General features: G+C 39.6%; 1 protein-coding gene across 6 annotated transcripts in view; it reads left to right on the top strand.

The window, feature by feature from the left end:
* LOC132395292 (protein lifeguard 1-like) overlaps positions 1–12,902 on the top strand; it is a 62,904-nt gene extending 50,002 nt beyond the window's left edge. For all 6 annotated transcript variants that reach the window (XM_059971662.1, XM_059971664.1, XM_059971663.1 and 3 more), the window contains 4 exons: positions 5,918–6,118; positions 9,593–9,721; positions 10,235–10,378; positions 11,370–12,902. In XM_059971662.1, the coding sequence (XP_059827645.1) occupies positions 5,918–6,118; positions 9,593–9,721; positions 10,235–10,378; positions 11,370–11,519 (624 nt within the window). In that variant the 3' untranslated portion in view covers positions 11,520–12,902. The remainder of the gene's footprint in view (positions 1–5,917; positions 6,119–9,592; positions 9,722–10,234; positions 10,379–11,369) is intronic.
* The last annotated feature ends 5,889 nt before the right edge of the window (positions 12,903–18,791 follow it).

Genomic DNA, 18,791 nt, shown 5'->3' with positions numbered 1-18,791 from the left:
TGTGGGGCGGGGGGGAGGGTGCGGAGGTAAAGAATGTATTCGGTGATAGGGTGGTAGGTAAGGACATGAGGAATTCTATCCATGTTCGGACAGTGGGAAAAGGGGTGAGGGCAAAAGTCTGGGAAATGGAAGGGATATAAATGAGGGTAACATCAAAATGAGGGATGTGGATGAGATGGGTTGATGTAGTCTTTTCTCCAGGATTGAGGAGCCCTGAACTAGAGGGCACAGATACAAGGTTAGATAAGAGAGATTTAAGAGAACTGAGAGGTGATTTCTTTGCATAGAAGGTAGTGAGTACCTGGAATGAGCTGCCAGAGGAAGTGCTAATCAAGGTGGGTACAATTGCAACATTTAAGGTGCCTTTGGATAGATGCATGGAGTGGAGGGGCTTGTATGATTATAGGCTGAATGCAGGTTAGTGGGACCAGCAGAGAGGACGCTGAATGTCTCTGTGATTTTGTGACTCCAGCTGAATAAAGCTGTAGCACACTCATGCATGCTAAACATCATGCATTGGGCAGAGCTGCACAACCTGTAAAAAGTATATAAAAAGGCAGACTATTATTTAGATGGGGAGAGAGGTCAAAATGCAGAGGTGCAAAGGGACTTGGGAGTCCTTGTGCAGGATACCCTAAAGGTTAACCTCCAGGTTGAGTCGGTAGTGAAGAAGGCAAATGCAATGTTGGCATTCAATTTTAGACAGCCTCAATGTTCTTTGACCAGTCCAGTTTATTGTCCATTCGTATCCCCAGGTATTTGTGACTGTCCATTCAGTCTATGCTTCTTATTATTTCATATGCCTCTATCAAATCACCTCTCAAACTCCTTTGCTCAAAAGAAAAATGCCCTAGCTCATGCAATTTATCCTCAAAAGACATGCTCTCTAATCACTCTATTAACCTGTCCAGCCACTTTCAGGGAGCTGTGGACTTGACCTTCTAGATCCATCATGTTTAGATCCTGGATCCATGTTTAGGGTCTTGTCATCAGTAGTGTACTATTGATCTTCCAAAGTGCAACGTTTCATATTTGGTGGGGTTAAACTCTGCCTATATCTGCAACTGACTTATATGTTGCTATATCCTTTGCCAGTCTTCGATGCTATCCATGACACCACCACTCTTTGTATTGTCTGCAAACCTACTAACCCACCCAGCTATATTTCCATCTAGGTAATTAATGATGTTGTTTGTGCAATATCACAAAGATCCCAGTGCAGATATCTGTGGAACATCACGAGACACATTTCCAACTGAATAAGTCCTGTTGATCACTATCCCCCATTCTCTATGGGTAAGGCAATTCTGAGTCAAACTGCCAATTTACCATGGATTCCATGCATCTTAATCTTCTGTGTGAGCTTCCCATGAGGGACTGTCAAATGCCTTACTAAAATCCATGTGGGCAACATCCACAACTCTGCCTTAATGATCTTTTAAAAATTCACTCAAGTTAGTAAGACACAATTTGTCGTGCACAAAGCCATGCTGGCTCTCTGTAATTAGGCCATGGTTTTCCAATTGCTTGTAAGTCCTATCCCACAGAATCTTCTCTTGTAACTGTTCTACCACAGACGTGAGACTCACCATATTGACCTTGAGCTGTGCTAATGCAGTTTTAATAATAGATTTTAGCATTTCCCCACTATCTTTGTCAGGCCAACCAGTATATAATTGTTTTGTCTCTCACTTCTTTGTTTTAAGTATGGGTGTTGCATTCGAATCTCCCAATCCATGGAGTCCAAAGAATGTTGGAAAATGGCCACCAATGTGTCAAGTATTTCTAAGATCACTTTGAGTTGCAAACAGTGTACCCAGAGGCTTTACTGGCTTTCAATCCCTCCATTTTTTGCCATTTCTCTGATTCCTCCCTCTCACCAGATCTAGGCAAAACTGAAGAATTTGCTCAATTTGCCTTCCATTTCTTTGTTGACATTTATAAATTCCACTTTACTAGGGCCTTCAATAGTCTTAACTAATCTTTAACTCCTCTCTTTTTTTAAATTTAAAGATACAGCACTGCAACAGCCACTTTGGGCCCATTGAACCTGTACTGCCCAGTTATAATCGTGTGACTAATTAACCTACTAATTTGAATGTGTTTGGAATGCAGAAGGAAACCAGAGCACCCAGAGGAAACCCACGTGGTCACAGGGAGAACGTATACACTTCTTAGGAGTAGCAGCAGAATTGAACCCTGATCACTGGTGCTATAATAGCAATATACTGACCACTATACTACTATGCCATCCCAATGGCATGGGGTCTATAGAAACGTTTACAGTCCCCGTTACCTTGTGCTATTTTCCTCCACCCCTACCCCGGTCTTCCTTTGCTGAGCTCTAAACTGCTTCCTTCCTTTGAGTTTGCTGCTTTCTCAAACTATGTGCCTCCTCCTTGGATTTAATGTTAGTCCATCATAGGCAAAGCCATCCCCACCATTGAGCACATTCACAAGGTGTGCTGTCACAGGAAATTAGCATCCATCATTGGGGTTTCTACCATCCAGGACATGCTCCCTTCTCACTACCATCTTTAGGCAGGAAGTGCAGGAGCCTTGGGTTCCACATCATCAGGTTCAGTCACAACTATCTGGCTCCTGAACTGGTCTGGATAACTTCACTTGCCTCAACACTGAACTAATTCCATACACTACACACTCACTTTGAAAGACTCTTTAAAACTTGTGTTCTCATTATTATTTTATTTGTATTTGCATTATTTGTCATCTTTTGCATATTGGTTGTTTACCAGCCTTGTTTAGGATTTTTTTTGTAAATGCTATTGTATTTCTTTGTTTTCCTGCAAATGCATGCAAGAAATTGAATCTCAATGTAATATATGGTAACATATAGGTACTTTAGTAATAAAATTTTACTTTTAATTTGACTCCCTTAATTTTCTTTCTGTCATGGTTGAATCACCTTGCTTTTGTCTGACAGGAGCAAGTAATTATAGTTTATCCATGTGTTTGTTAAATGTTTGCTGTTCACTGTCACACTCAGTAAGATTTTCCAATCTGTTCATCTCATACTGTGACAGCTGGCTCTTCAGCTGCTCTGAGACCTTATTGAAATCTGATTTGTCTCAGAACCAACCAGGGTGTTCTCCATCTTAATTAAGAACTGTATCTTATTATGGCCTTTCCTCCCCAAGGGAACTTGCGCAATCAGATTGCTAATTAATCCCTTCTCATCATACAATATTCAGTTTCGTTGGTTTGCTTTTAGTTAGGTATTTGATGTATTATCCAAAAATCCTTCCCACAGATTCTCCAGGAATTCCTGCTTCACACACACTATTGCTCCTAATGTGGTAAACTCAGCCTGCATGCAGATTAAAGTCACCCATGACGATAAAGATTAGCTTTATTTGTCACTGGTATGTTAAATCATGCAGTGAAATGCATCGTTTTTCATCAAATCAAATCAGTGAAGGTTGTGTTGAGCAGCCTTGAGGTGTCACCATGTTTCTGGTGCCAACATAGCACACCCATAACCAACGGTGCCTCTAATTTTTTTTCAGTTGCAAGGACCAACACAGGAAATGTTTACAAGGTCTGGAAACTGTGCAGCATTTTAAATGTTTTTTTTTGTGTAATATGTTACTATGAACATTTAGAATGAAAATTGAAAAATCATACTTTTGATTTATTAATTGAGCGGTATAATGAAATACAGTAGAACAGAGAAAATCTTTCACAGTTTTTAAACTTTTGCTCATCTGTTTTTATTCCAGCTGCGTGGCAACAGGGTCTGTGTGTCTGGGAGCATCTCAGTTATTGTGCAGTCATGCATCCCTGGAGCTTAGAGGGGACAGTGCCCACAACTCACTAACCCTAACCTGTAGGTCATTGGAATGTGGGAGGAAGCTGGAGCTCCTGGAGCGGGGTCACAGGGGAATGTACAAACTCCTCACAGACAGTGCAAGAATTGAACCATGATCTTGCCGCTGTAAAGCTATTGTACTAACCACAGTGCCACTATGTTGCTCATTGAACCCTTAAAGCAGCGCTTCTAATTTCCTGTTAAAAGGTCTTCTTGGCAGTACCAGTGCTGTTTGCGATTCAGTTTTCAATTCTCATTAGTGTTTTCAGCCTTTTCTTAGCTTCATTCATACAAATTTCCTGTCATCCAGGCTGGTATCCTTTGGTGCTGTTTTATTAATCTTTCTAGCCAGTAATGCTACGACACTTTCCCTTCTTGCCCATCTTTCAGAAATATTAAGTCTAGGTCCAATCTTTGGTAAAGGGTGGCGCAGTTGTTTAGCTGCAACTTCACTGGTCTTGAACCCAATCCCTGAACTAACGAAGGCCTTCTTAATCACCCTATCAATTTGCGTGACAACTCTGAGGGATCTATGGACATGGACCCCAGGATCCATCTGCTATTCCAGGCTGCGAAGAATCCTACCATTAACTCTTCAAATTCGACCTTCCAAAGTAAATCACCTCACACTTCTCCAGATCCTTCCAATTCTCAGCCCAGCTCTGCATTCTTTAAAATATCCTGTTGTAACTTACGACAATCTTCTACACCATCCACGTGATGTATTACTAAAGGACTGCCTTTAGAGGTAACGGCAACATAGAGCCAGTGTTTCCAGTACCACTGTTAACTTTGAGGCCATGTGGGAAAATTAACCAGTTGCATCCTGATATTCCAGTCACCTCTGCTCGATCACTCTTCTCTGTCATCAGAAAAGTAATGGAACTTGTCAATGAACAAGAATAACAAGAATCTGATAGTGGGTAGGCCCTTTATTCAGTGGGATTGACTATGGATGTTGCATCCTAGCTGTCGATGCAAGTTAACTTGCAAGCTGGGGCAGTATGATAAGGAAAGCAAACTGTTGCCTATGTAACAGGCTCCCCCCTCTCCATTCAGCCGATGAATCCAAAGAAACTACAGAGAATGATACATTTAGCACCATCAGCATCGCAAGAGTTGCCAGTCAGCATATAACTCAACATAGGACTGCCTAGGTTTTCAATCTCTGGATTTTTCCTCAGGGTTTACTCTCAAAGCCTTCCCCACAAGTGGATATAGCTGCAAGACAGTGGAGGCTGAGATCAGAGTTTTCGTTCTCCTAGATGAGCTGCCATCCATGGCTGACAAGCCTCATCTGTCTGAAGTGTCTGATTTTAAGGTGCCCAGTAACCTACCTTTGCCCTTATCCTGTCAGTGGAAATGGTTGCAGCGAGCTTAGTGGCTAAGCCACATGTGAAGGCTCTTGGTTGTCACAGGCTATTTGAGATGAACACCATTGGGAGTATTTACTAGGTAGTGGGAGCTTATCTCCACTACACTCCCACCACCCCTGCTATACCATCCTTAAGGAATCTGTATCTGTTGACATTCAGAGAATCATATAGGCATGGAAGTGGGCTCTTTGTACAAATCATCTAAAGCAACCAGAGTGTCATAGTGAGTTAGTCCCTTTTGCCTGAGTTTGGCCAATTTCCTTTTAAATTTTTTTATCTAACAACCTGTCTACTTTCGGTCTTTGGGACAAAAGCACCTCCTCAGATCTCTTTTAAATAAATCTCTCCCCTCCCATCTTAAACCTGTGCCATCTCATAATTGTCCCCTGCTCAGAAAAAGCCTTCTGATCATCTGTCATATCCATTCCCCTCAAAATATTGTGAGCCTCTACAAGGTCACACCTCAGCCTTCTACATTCCAGTGTGAATATACAAAGCCTATCCAATCTCCAAGTAAAGCCTTTCTTTCCAGGCACCATCCTGGTCAATCTTTCCTGTGCTGTCTCAGTTGTTACCATATCCCCACTGTAGTTTGACAAGAACATGGAAGCAACAGAGCTGGGGGATGCACAAGCCTAATAATTATCTGTTGGAAGCACTGGATTTTATAACTCTTGATATTCACAAGAATGATTATTGTCCTTCCTTTCAGGTCTACTTGGTATTGACTGTACAGCTGCTGGTGACATTTGCCTTTGTGTGCATCTGTACGTTCGTGACTGATGCAAAGGAATTTGTGAGGCGCACCCCCTGGCTTTACTATGTGTCATATGGAGTATTCTTCGTCTCACTTATTGCTCTCAGTTGTTGTGGAGAGTTCAGAAGGAAACACCCCTGGAATCTTATTGCTTTGGTAGGTAACTATGACATTAATGGCAGTTTGCCTTACCAGAGTTTATTCCAAAGTAGAGGAGCTTGATAGGAGAACAGGAGATTGGGGGGGGGGGGGGGGGGGAGGAGGAAGATAAATTTGGAATTGAATTAAGATATGATTTGCCCTTTGACCAAAGAGGGCACTTTACATTTTGAAAACACCTGTCAGGTTTTCTGCTGGCAGCTAGCTTGAGAGGGTACAAAAAGGTTATCCCTTGATTAAAGATTTTTTCCTCACTGCATAATTAACTCCTCTTTAACTAGCACTTAATGCTCTGGGACCGGAGTACATCACAGAATCATTTTAGTTTTATAATATTGCTTGAACTCTTGGGTCTTCTGTTGGTCTCTTAACTTTAAACAATCTCCCTCAAAGGATAATTGGCAGGACAGCTTTTTTGAACTATATTCCTAAACTGTGGAATTCAAACCCTAAAACTATAAGGGACGCAGACTCAGTTGGCACTTTTAAACACCAGCTCAAAACCTATTTATTTAACCTTGCTTTAAACTAACATCTTTTTGTCTTTTATTTTCAGGTTTGCACTTCATCCTATTGTAAAGCACTTTGAAATACATCACCTGTATGAAAAGTGCTCTACAAATAAAGTTATTAATATTATCAGCTAACTTCTGTTTGTTTTCTGATTCATTCTGAAATTTGTTGAAACAATATGGCTCTCTATCCATATATTTAACAATAGGTGCATGTATTTTCTGGTGATTCAAATAGCAACATTAATATTTGTGTGTGGTCTGTGTAGATGTAAATTACTAGCAGTAAGTTTCCTGTTTGTAGGTTGAGTCATTGGTCAGGGAGGCAAAAAGACCATTAGCATTCACTTTGAGAGGATTAGAATGTAAAAGCTGGATGTAATGCTTTACTAGGCATTGGTCAAACTTCACTTGGAGTATTACAAGCAGTTTTGGGCCTCTTATCTAAGAAGAGGCATGTTGGCATTTGAGAGGGTCCAGAGAAGCTTCACTAGAATTTTTCAGAACTAAGGGGATGTCCACTTTCAAAGGAAGGGACTTCCTTTCCGCCACCATCAATGCTCCCCTCACCTGCATCTCTTACATTTTGTGCTTCGTGTCCAGCTCCAACTGTGTCCAGCTCAAAATTCTCAGTAACTTCTGCCGTCTCCAATGGGATCCCTCCCCCCACTAACCACATCTTTCCCTCCAAACCCACTTTCTGCTTTGCACAGGGATTGCTCCTTACAGATCTCTTTCCTGGCACCTATCCTTGCAAGCGGAACAAGGGCTAGACCTGCCCTTACACCTCTTCCCCCACTATCACTTAGCGCCCCAAACAGTCCTTCCAAGTGAGGCGAGACTTCACCTGTGAGTCTTTTGGGGTCAACTACTGTATCCAGTGCTCCTGGTGTGGCCTCCTGTATATCAGTGATACCTGGTGTAGATTGGGAGACCTACGCTCCATCCATCAGAAAAGCAGGATCTCCCAGTGGCCACCCATTTTAATTCTACTTCCCATTCCCATTCCAACATGTTAGTCCATGGCCTACTGTACTGCTGTGATGAGGCCATACTCAAGTTGGAGGAGCAACACCTTGTATTCCATCTGGGTAGCCACCCCCCTGCCCACCATTCCCATTCCCTCTATCACCTCATGTCCTTACATGCCCATCATGTCCCACTGGTGCTCCTCCTCTTCCCTTTCTATCATGGCCTTCTGGCTTCGCCTGTCAGATTCCCCCTTCTCCAGCCCTTTGTCTCTTTCAACAATCAACTGGATTTCCAGCATCTGCAGATTTTCACTTGTTTGTCTATGTATATTATATTTGCTATGTATGCCCACAGAAAAATAACCTCAGGGTTGTATGTGGTTATATGTATGAACTTGATAATAAATTTACTTTAAACTTTGAGAATGATTCCAGAAATGAAAGGGTTAACATACAAGGAGGGTGTGAAGGCTCTGGGTCTTGCTGGAGTTTAGAAGAATCAGGGGTGATCTCATTGAAATCTATCAAATACTGAATGACATAGGTAGAGTGGATGTGAAAAGAATGTTCCCTATAGTGGGGGAGTCTAGGACTAGAGGGCATAACCTCAGAATAGAGGGATATCCCTTTAGAATAGAAATGTGGAGGGATTTCTTTAGCCAGAGGGTAGCAAATCTGTGGAATTCATTGCCACGGGCAACCATGGAGGCCAAGTATATTTAAAGCAGAGATTGATAGGGCTTCAAAGGTTATGGGGAGAAGGCAGGAGAATGGGGTTGAGAGGGAAATGGATCACCCATGATGGAATAGCGGAGCAGACTTGAGGGGCCAGTTAGCCTAATTCTGCTCCTATGTCTTATAGTGGTCTAAATTAAATAGTAATGGTAACTGGTCTGATGGCCTTAATTTTAATGATTCAATTTCCTTCAGACTCCTTAACATGAAGATATAACTGGAAACTGCTTTACGATTTTGAACTAGTTTGCCGTACTTTTGCTGAATCATTGAGCTGAGGTTGACCTAAAGCAATGGCTATGATCAACTGTATTTAATTTAATCACAACAACTATTAGCTGAGATACAGAACAAAAAAGCATTCCACATCTCCCACATTAGCTGCATTTTAAACACAAAATCTTGGTAACATTCTTCAGGTTTCTGACCAATTTTTTTTAGTGCAAGTTTTCACTGCAAACAGTAGCAAAAGAAGACAAATTGTGCAAACAAAAAATAAATAATACAAAGAACATGAATTGTAGAGCCCTTGAAAGTGAATCTGTTGGTTGTGGAATCAGTTCAGTGTTGAAGTGAGTGAAGTTATCCATGCCTGTTGGTTGAAGGGTAATAGCTGTTACTGAACTTGGTGGTGTAGGACATAAGGCTTCTGTAATTCCTGCCCAATGGTAGCAGTGAGAAGTGAGCATTGCTTGGATGGTGGGAGTTCTCGATGATAGATGTTGCTTTCGTGAGGCCTAGCTCCTTGTCAATGTGCTCAGTGGTGGAAAGGGCTTTACCTGTGATGGACTGGGCTGCATCCACCTCTTTCTAAAAGAAACTTTTGGGAGCTGTGGAATGCTTTTTCTGTTGTTGGGCACTGGTGTTTCCATACCAGGCTGGGATGCAACTAGTTAGGACACTCTCTAACATGCATCTATAGAAGTATGTCTAAAGTTGTAGGTGACATGTTGAACCTGTGTAAACCTCTAAGTAAGTAAGTGTCGTGCCTTCTTTGTGATTGCACTTATATGCTGGTTACAAGATGATTGTCTGATATGATAATGCCAGAGAATTTACAGTTGCTTGCAGTTTAGAATGAAATTACTGGAAAGCTACAGCACAAAACCAGTTTATTCAGCCCATCACTCGTGTTGCCTCCCTTGCCCCAGCATAGAGAAACGTGCAACGTTGAACTTAGAAGCATCTTCCTGATCCACAGTGGTATAAGCATTGTCTTCGCAGCTTATTCACGGTGGCTTTTCTGTCTGCAGTCCATCCTGACTCTGAGTATGTCGTACATGGTCGGAATGATTGCCAGTTTCTACAATACGGAATCTGTCGTGATGGCCGTCGGGATCACTGCAGCTGTTTGCTTTACCGTTGTGATCTTCTCCATGCAGGTAAGCTTTGCAGACATGTTACATACATGCATCTGGCCCCATTGTGACCGTTAGTGATCTAAGAAAAACTGGATTCCATAACATGATGTGTAAATGAATAGTTCCGTTAGCTGGTTGAGTTATCTTTAACTTGACTTAGTTTTGTAAGTATCTCACTGTCACACTTGTGGTCAAACTGGGACATGATTGTTACCTGGGAGGTCAAAGTACAGTGTCTGCAGGTCTGAGTTGGGGTTAAAGTACTGAGTATGTTTGTGGATGGGAGGGTGAAATGGGGCTTGTTTTGCAGTTGCTTTGTTGCTTATTGTGTTCTGCTGAGCATGGTGGACATGCTATGGTGGCACTGGAATGTGTAGCAACACTTGAGCACTGACCCGAGCACATCCTTAGGCTGTGTTGGTTGTTAACACAAATGATGCGTTTCACTGTATGTTTCCATGTACACAGGATAGTGTTAGTATTTTTGGAACTTGGACTGCTGGCTTGCTAATGGGGTTGTTTCCTACTTCACAGACGAAGTATGACTTTACTTCCTGTATGGGTGTGATGCTGGTGTCCGTTGTCGTGCTTTTTTTCTTTGGAATTCTTTGCATTTTTATGCAAAACCGGATTCTCCAGATAGTGTATGCATCTGTTGGTGCACTGATCTTTACAGTGGTAAGTATAAATGCTTCACGAAAGGAAAAGGCTCATCTTTTCTTTCCTCTCTCATTTCCCTCAAATTATAAGATGACACTTATACTCTTTTTATAATGAGCTGTGACTGCCCATGGAATGGATCTGTGGCAACAAATTCTGGGTAGGGGGGCCACTGGAACAGATTCCTCCCAGCCTAAGCTATCATTTTTCCCAAGCCAGGTGCACATTTGCCTAGGTTACCAACTTCATCTCTGTTTAAGGCTTTAAGGATAGGTTGTCTAATGTTTAATTAGACGTGAGAGTCGGTGTTATCTAAAATGATGATACAAAACACACTTTGCATTAGACCGTAAAGACATAGCAGAATTAGGCCATTCAGCTCACCCACTCTGCTCGGCTATTCCATCGTAGCTAATTGATTATCCATCTCGACCCCATTCTCCTGCCTTCTCCCTGTAACCTTTAACGCCGTTACTAATCAAGAACTATTCATTTCCGCTTTAACTATACCCAATGACCACAATATATCCATAGCCATTTGTGGCAATGAATTTCACAGACTTAACCAACCCCTGACTAAAGAAATTCCTCCTCATCTCTATTCTAAAGGGACATCCTTCTATTCTGTGGCTGTGCCCTCAGGTCCTTGACTCTCCTATTGGAAACATTCTCTCAACATGCACTCTGTCTAGGGCATTAATTATTCAGCAAGTTTTGATGAGATTTCCCCCCCTTTCTCCTAAACTCCAGCCATCAAATGCTTTTCATATGGAGAAATTTCAAGGGGATTTAAGGGATAAGTTTTTTACCTAGTGGTGATTATCTGGAATGAGTTTACAGAGGACAAGGCAGAGGCAGAAACAATGTTAAAAGGGTGTTTAGCCAGGTACTTTGGTAGGAAACGTGGCCTCATGCAGGCAAATTGGATTAGTGTAGATAGCCATCACGTTTGGTATAGATTCTATGAAGAACTTGTTTATGCTAACTGTCTATTCTAATTCTTTTACAGTTTTTGGCCATTGATACACAGATGATCTTGGGGAATAAAAAGCTGGTTATCAGTCCAGAGGAATATGTATTTGCAGCACTCAACCTCTATACCGACATCATCAATATCTTTTTGTTCCTCATGACGATCATCGGGCACAGCAGAGAGTGAGATCTTGATGGACAAGGAAGAACGTGTCCTTGGCATTACGATAAATTATCCTAAAGCCATCTTTCCTTGTATTGTCTAGGTTAATGAATCTTCCTTTCGAACAATCCAATTGCCTCCCCCGTGAATAAGCATGTTTGCATGGATGGGCAGCTGTGAATGTACAGCTTCACTGTGGATACCAGTGCTTTCAATCTCAGTTGCTTGGGGGTCAGGTTAATCCCCTTTCACCATATAGTCCAGTGAGTTTAAGTGGCTCCCTTGGTCCAGAACAGAGATTTGAAGATTGCAAATAGTCTACTTAAATTTGAAGATTTTTTTTTTCTCTGGAAGATTGAAGCTATATTGCAAAATACTTTTATTATGGTAACAAATTAAAGTATTCTGAACTTAAGGCAACTTGAGAAAAAAAATCCTATGCCTGTAAACATGCTGAATTCTAGTTCAGGGTCTGTATAATCCCAACCTCAACCTGCACGTTTAGAATTTCTAAGTTGGCAATATTAAAATTAACTTACTAAATGTGAATCCTGTAAAATTGTGACTTCTGACACTTTAATTTAGTATCAATATCTTTAATATATTAATCTTGTTGTCTTATGCAGGCCAACACTGTGTGAAAAATTGAAGGAGTTTTACATTGCAGGCTAGACGGGAGGTTGAGCAGTGGATGTGAATGAGTAGAAAGGTGAAGAAAATTTGTAAAAGAATCATGCTATTGTAGGGGCAGTTAAGAAAATTTAATAAAGCCACAGTTAGCCACCTCTGGCCCTTGAAAGAAGTTGGAGCTTGTAGACCGAAGTGATTTTTCTTCATTTTAAAGAAGGTTACTTTTACTAATGGGGAGAGCTTTGGACCTTGCTAAGAAGGTATCAATTAGCATTTATACAATATGCTCTTTAGCTAGTTGAATTGGAGATATGTTCTTGGAGTGCAAACTGTATTTTGGAGCTGAATAGTTGTATTTTCCAAGTATTATTGCTGTGCATCATTACAATTGATTTAACTGCATACTCACAATTTAATTCTCAGATTCATGGATTGCTGTCAGTGATGCCATACTTCCCCCATCTCCCACTGCTAGGGAGTAGGTTTTGAGTCCGTGTGAAAATAGCTCAATAGATTTAAATGTTGGGTTCTGTTGAATTAGATAACTGAAAATGGTTTTGTTATACTTTCATTAATCAAGCTGTAATGATCTCAGTTTAAATCATTGTCCCATTTATCAGTGTGTTCAGCTGAAGAAATTGGGTTTTGTTAATCTCAGTTCTTCAACTGTTGGGATTAGCACAGGTTGATGAAGAAGAGGAACCTGCAAAGGACAATGGCTTTTAATGTTCTGTGATGCACCTAACTCTTGCAATTAAAATAATCATTTAGTGTACATATTTTTTGTTTTTGTTGTAAATGATTTGACATGAACATTTCATGGGACCATGCATCAGATATGACAGAATTGAACAAATCAGAGTTACATGCATTTAGATGCTCAAGTCTTCACAACTAGAAAGCATGAGGTAATGAAGGACAATGAAGGAAGCTGGTCCAAATAAATTTACATTTTAAGAAAATAGTTTAATTTATAACCGTTAAATGAAAGTGAGAAGAATGTATTGTGCTTAAATTTTTAAAAAAGTGTTTTTTTTTCACTGTGAACCCAGAGCTTGTATAGCTGTTGAAAATGCATGAGTAAAACTAGTTTTAAATAATGGTGTTTGGACAAATGTGCTGTAGTAATTGAACAAGTGGAAGTTTAGTTATTTCTTTCTACTGAACATACTATGTATTTTTCTATCGCACTGTATGACCCTTTTACTGTCTGGATTCCATGCAAGTTTGACTTTAAAAAAAATGCGTTACTTTACAAGAAACTGCTTGAACAACTTTTCATAGGTGGCCATGGGACATGAAAAAGCAATAGTAAGGTTTTAAAATTGTCTTTATCTTGTAACATAATCCTGCTGACTTGTGGTTCACTTATGGTTTTGGGCTAGTATCAATTTGTACTACTAAACTACAGGCCCACTAATATATTAGGATTTTATTTTTGGAATTCGGTTGTTCCACAATCTCAACTTAGTTTTCAATTGTGAGTTTAAAATTGTAGTTAATGTTTTTAAAACAAAAACTACTGTTTTAAAAAAAAATAAAAGATTTTGGAGGTACTCAGCTGGACAGGCAGTATCTGTGGAGAATAAAATGTCTGTGGTCCTTCATTTGATCATGGGATATGGACATCACTGATAAAGTTGACATTAACTGTCTATTCATAGTTGATCTTTAAAGTGAGTCACTTTGCTAAGCCAGTTACTGTTTGGCTTGAAGTCTCAGCAGATCAGTAGAATTGGCAGGCTTCATTAGCTGAAGGGTGTTCCATCAACGAGATAGCTTATATGCCTGCTTGGAAGTTTCATAGCTACCATTACAGATGCTATCTCTTAAGTTCCAGATTTATTAAATTAAATAAGCTAAAATTATCAATTAATACCATGAGAATGCCTCAGGTTACCAGTCCAAACTTCAATATTATAGTCTAATATATTGAAGCCTGAACTGTTCTACTACCAGGACTAGGCAGAATGATAAACAAGAGAAAATCTGCTGATGCTGAAAATCCAAATAACTCACACAAAATGCTGGAGGAATCCAGCAGGCCAGGCAGCATCTATGGAAAAGAGTACAGTTGATGTTTCAGGCTGAGTCCTGCTGAAGAGATTTGGCCCAAAATGTCAACTGTACTGTACACTTTTCCATATGTGCTGCCTGGCTTGCTGAGTTTCTTCAGCATTTTGTGTATGTTTCTAGGTAGAATAATAGTTTGGCATGGATTAGATGGGCCATTGGGCCTATTTCCGTATTGTACTGCTCTATTATTTTACTAAAACTTTGTTCTGACTTGAATTATTAACATGCCTGCAAAGCATTCCAATGATTTCATTCTTGTTTCTAATTTCCACTAAGGGTTAGAATAGTCAGTCACTTACTTTTAGAAAGATCATGCCTCACCCCCCCACAGTATTTCCAGCATGATTTCTTTATTTCAGGATTATAATGACATGTCCAAACATTTTATTTGTGGAAGTGTCATCAATACAGATCAAATTGTATTACAGAATGCCTAAAGGTTTTTTTTCGGATGGGAAAATGGGGACTGTAGTTTGAATTTGGACTTTGTGTTTAATACTTGCGATTAGTCCCATGGTATCACTGTATACTAATAGTAGTTAGCTGGAATACTTGGCAATTTAATTTCAATTGACTAAATTTTCTTATCTATAATCACTGTGCAAGGGTAAGATGAAAAAAAAGTTTTTTTTCATGTAAGAAAAAAGATTGGAAGTGGTTTTAACCAACTAGATTGAAATTCTGCAAATATTTCACTCAATATTTTACAAATATACTTGGAGGAGCAGGTAGGGTTGAGGAAGCAGGGAGTCTGTAGATGGACTTAGATTGGGAGAATGGGTAAAGAAGTGGCAGATGAAATACCATGCACGGAAGTGTATGGTCATGATCTTTGGTTGAAGGAGCAAAGACACAGACTGTTTTCTAAGTGGAGAGCAAATTCAGTGAGGAGCATATGAGGAGCATCTAATAGCTCTTTACCTGTACTGACTGGAGTTTAGAAGAATTAGCAGGGATGGGGGTTGGGGATCTCATTGAAATCAATGGAATATTGAAACGCCTATATTGAGTGGATATAGAGAGGATGTTTCCAATAGTGGGGAGATATGGATAGCAGGGGTATGGAGGGCTATGGTCCTAGTGTTTGGCATAGACTAGATGGGCTGAATGGTCTATTTCTGTGCAGTACTTCTAACCAGACTCTAACCAGAAGAAACGATCCACTCAACATGATCTTCAGCATATGCCACTATGGAAACATGGTCTGGTTTTGAGCACTTGACCTGAAAAATTAGCCTTGTTTTTCTTTCTCTGCAGATGTCGTCTGACTTGCTAAGAATTGGCAGCATTTTTGTTTATTTTAAATTTCCAACTTCTGCGATTCTTGCCTTTGGGAAAATACAATTAGGTCCTTTTCCTTTGCCAGTGAAATTGTGCCTTTCTTCCATTCATTGAAGACATGTGAATACCAGGGATGTAAAGTAGATTGGAATATTGTGGATTACAACCAGCTCTCTCTTTTGCGGTTGAATTTTACTGATGACATAACTTTTTGGGTATAGCGAGTTGATGCATTTCCCCTTCACTTGTAGCTCCTTGGGTCCTATACAACTGGAAATGTGGAATAGGTGCCTCATGTTTTCTAACCAAGAATCTCTGTTGATATGCTTGGTTTCTAGTGGGATTGTGAAAGTGTTCTTGGCAACAAGTAGGCATTCTCATTCTAGCAGCAAAAAGATAATGAGACTGGTATTGAAAAGGTTGCCCTTAAGATGATTGGGAGAAAGTAGATGAAAGTAGTATAGGTGATTTGTACACTGCAGACAGTTTATATTATAATGCTGATTTTTGCCAGTTGGATGGGAAAATGTGTGTTTGTGTGTGACCTTTGAAGAAATGCAATAAAACTTCAAAATTGTTTATGCAAAAAAGCTTTTCAGAAATATAAATTTGCAATCAGAAATTGAGGTCATCCTAAGATTTATATGATCATAATTCCTATTTATTTAATTGATCTAATTTCAGAGTGTCTTTCCAAAGTGAACAAGAGTACACCAGATGCATTTTAGCGGTTTCAACCAGAACTGTTTTTTCTGCCTCCTAATTGATCTGGTTTTGCTTTTGGTCGCTTAATCCAGATTAAATCCAAATTTGAAAATTTTGACTTGCTGTGTCTTTGCCACAAGCAATTATTTATAGAATTAATTTCTCTGTGATAATGTTGACAAGATTTCTATGTCTTGTTTTTGAAGATACATCACCTCTGATACAACTTAAAAATATCTGAGTTTGTTGATAATTCCTCACTTCAGTTATGCAGTTTTCAACTAAAGCTGGCCCTGGATGTATAGTCTTTATAAGATTTGAGAGTATTTATTGCCTGTCTTTTATGCATGGTTTAAACCTGTTTGGTGCAGCATTTGAGATTTATTTCAAAATAATTTTTTTTAATACAGACTAAGATTTAGCTTTATTTCTGGAATAAATTCGGGACTGCTGAATGCTTTAAAAAAAAATCCTGGATTATTCTGAAGTTGCAGCACCCATATTTTCTACAATCTCTTTTCCTTCTGGTTTATTGGGTAGGAGAGTGGGCTTTGGATGTTTTCACTGTTTGATGTACGCTATGCACCTTATGAAAAGTATACAGCGTTATTCATGTTTTGAGCTTGCTGAAGTTTCGAGCAAAGCCACCCTTAACTGTCCAGTTTTCTCAGCACCTTAATTTACTGTTACTGGTTATATGCCCAGCTGACACTACGGTCAGAGGTCTGTAAATGCAGAGGTAAATACACTTCAGAGACTACTGTATTACTCTATTACTTGTGCTTCATTGCAGTGATTACTTGAATAAACTTTTCATGCACTAAACAGTTTAAACAAGTTCTTGACCCAGCTGTTAATTCTCCTCTTTTGTGTTGAATTTAGCTTTGACCAAAGAAAATATAGATCTTTTAATTACTATAATTATTAATTTTCCCTCCAATCTTATTTATCATTTTCTGTATTTGAAATGATCTTGGAGAAGGTGGCAATTGTAATAATACTGTTATCATGGTAACGCAAGACTAAAATTTCAATTTAAATCATCATCCAACTTTCTTAATGCAGTGAACAACTATTCCTAAGGTAAGTAACTTACTTGGCAGTCGGCTTATCATGTGCTTACTGGTACTTAAGGAATTCTCTTGCAAAAGGAATGAGAGAAAAGGAATATGTAAAATATGAAAGATATCAGTAAGACTGAAAGATTGCAGAGAAAATTTACAAAGACATTGCTGGGACTTGAGGACCTGAGTTAGAGGGAAATGTTGACTAGGTTAAGAATTTATTCTCTGGAGTTTATGAGAATGAGTGGAGATTTGATAGAAGTATCCAAAGTTATAAAGGGTATAGATAAGGTAAATGCAAGTAGGCTTTTCCACTGACAGTGGGTGAAACTAGAACTAGAGGTCATGGGTTAAGGATGAAAGGTAAAATATTTAACTGGAGTTTGAGGGGAAACTTCTTCACTCAGAGGGTGGAACAAGCTGAGAGTATGGAACAAGCTGCCAGAAGAAGAGGTAGATTTTTGATTCAATTTCAACATTTAAGAGGAATTTAGATAGGTAAATGGATGGGAGGGGTATGGAAGGCTATGGTCTGGTTGCAGGTCGATGGGACCAGGCAGACTAATAGTTCAGCATGTACAAAATGGGCTGAGTGGCCTGTTTCTCTGCTGTCACATTCTATGGCTCTCTCTGTAGAGACAACAAGAAATTGGACTAGTTGGTTCTAAGATCCTTCACAGTGATGTGGGGCATTATGAACATTTTGTCTTTTGCTCTCCACATCCTATGGAGAGGCAAAAAAAAAACAGGAGCTAATGAGAATGAAAAATATACTTGAAATTTCCCATGCATTCCACTTTGCTGATAGAAAACTATTAACTGGACAAAAGATGATTAGAGTAGTTTTAAATAAGGTAAATTCCATATCTGATTTCTGGTTCTTAATTTCATATATAATAGCAAACAACATGGAACTATACAACACAGTACAGGCCCTTCACCCATGATGTTGTGTTGACCTTTTAATCTACCCCATGATCAATCAACCCATCTCCCTTACATAGTCTATAATTCTCAATTTTTCTTTCACCTACATGCCGATCTAAGAGCTCTTAAATGTATCAGCCTCTACCACCAACCCCAACGATGCATTCCGGGCACTTACTACGATATTAAAAAAAATACATCAGGCATCTTCCCCAAAATTTCCTCCACTCACCCTAAACATGTGACCATTGCTGCCCTGGGTAAAAGGTGTAAGTTGTCATCTCTATGCCTCTTAAAATGTTATACACCTCTATCAAATCAGCTCTCATCTGCTTTTGCTCCAAAGGGAAAAGCCCCATCTTGCTGAACTTTTCTTTAGAAAACACGCTAATTCAGACAGCATTTTGTTAAATCTCTGCACCCTTTCAAAAGAACATAGAATATTATAGCACATCTGCAGCACATTCCATGTACCTACCACTCTGTGTTAAAATACCTACCTCTGACATCCCCCCCGTATACTTTCCTCCAATCATCTTAAAATGATGCCCCCTCATATTAGCTATTTCCACCCTGGGGAATGTCTCTAGCTATCTACTAATCTTCGTTGTTT

Source organism: Hypanus sabinus, chromosome 6 (genome assembly GCF_030144855.1).
Source record: "Hypanus sabinus isolate sHypSab1 chromosome 6, sHypSab1.hap1, whole genome shotgun sequence".
Classification (NCBI taxonomy): Eukaryota; Metazoa; Chordata; class Chondrichthyes; order Myliobatiformes; family Dasyatidae; genus Hypanus; species Hypanus sabinus.
The sequence above is the reverse complement of the archived record's forward strand: the minus strand, read 5'-3'. Positions and strand labels throughout refer to the sequence as shown.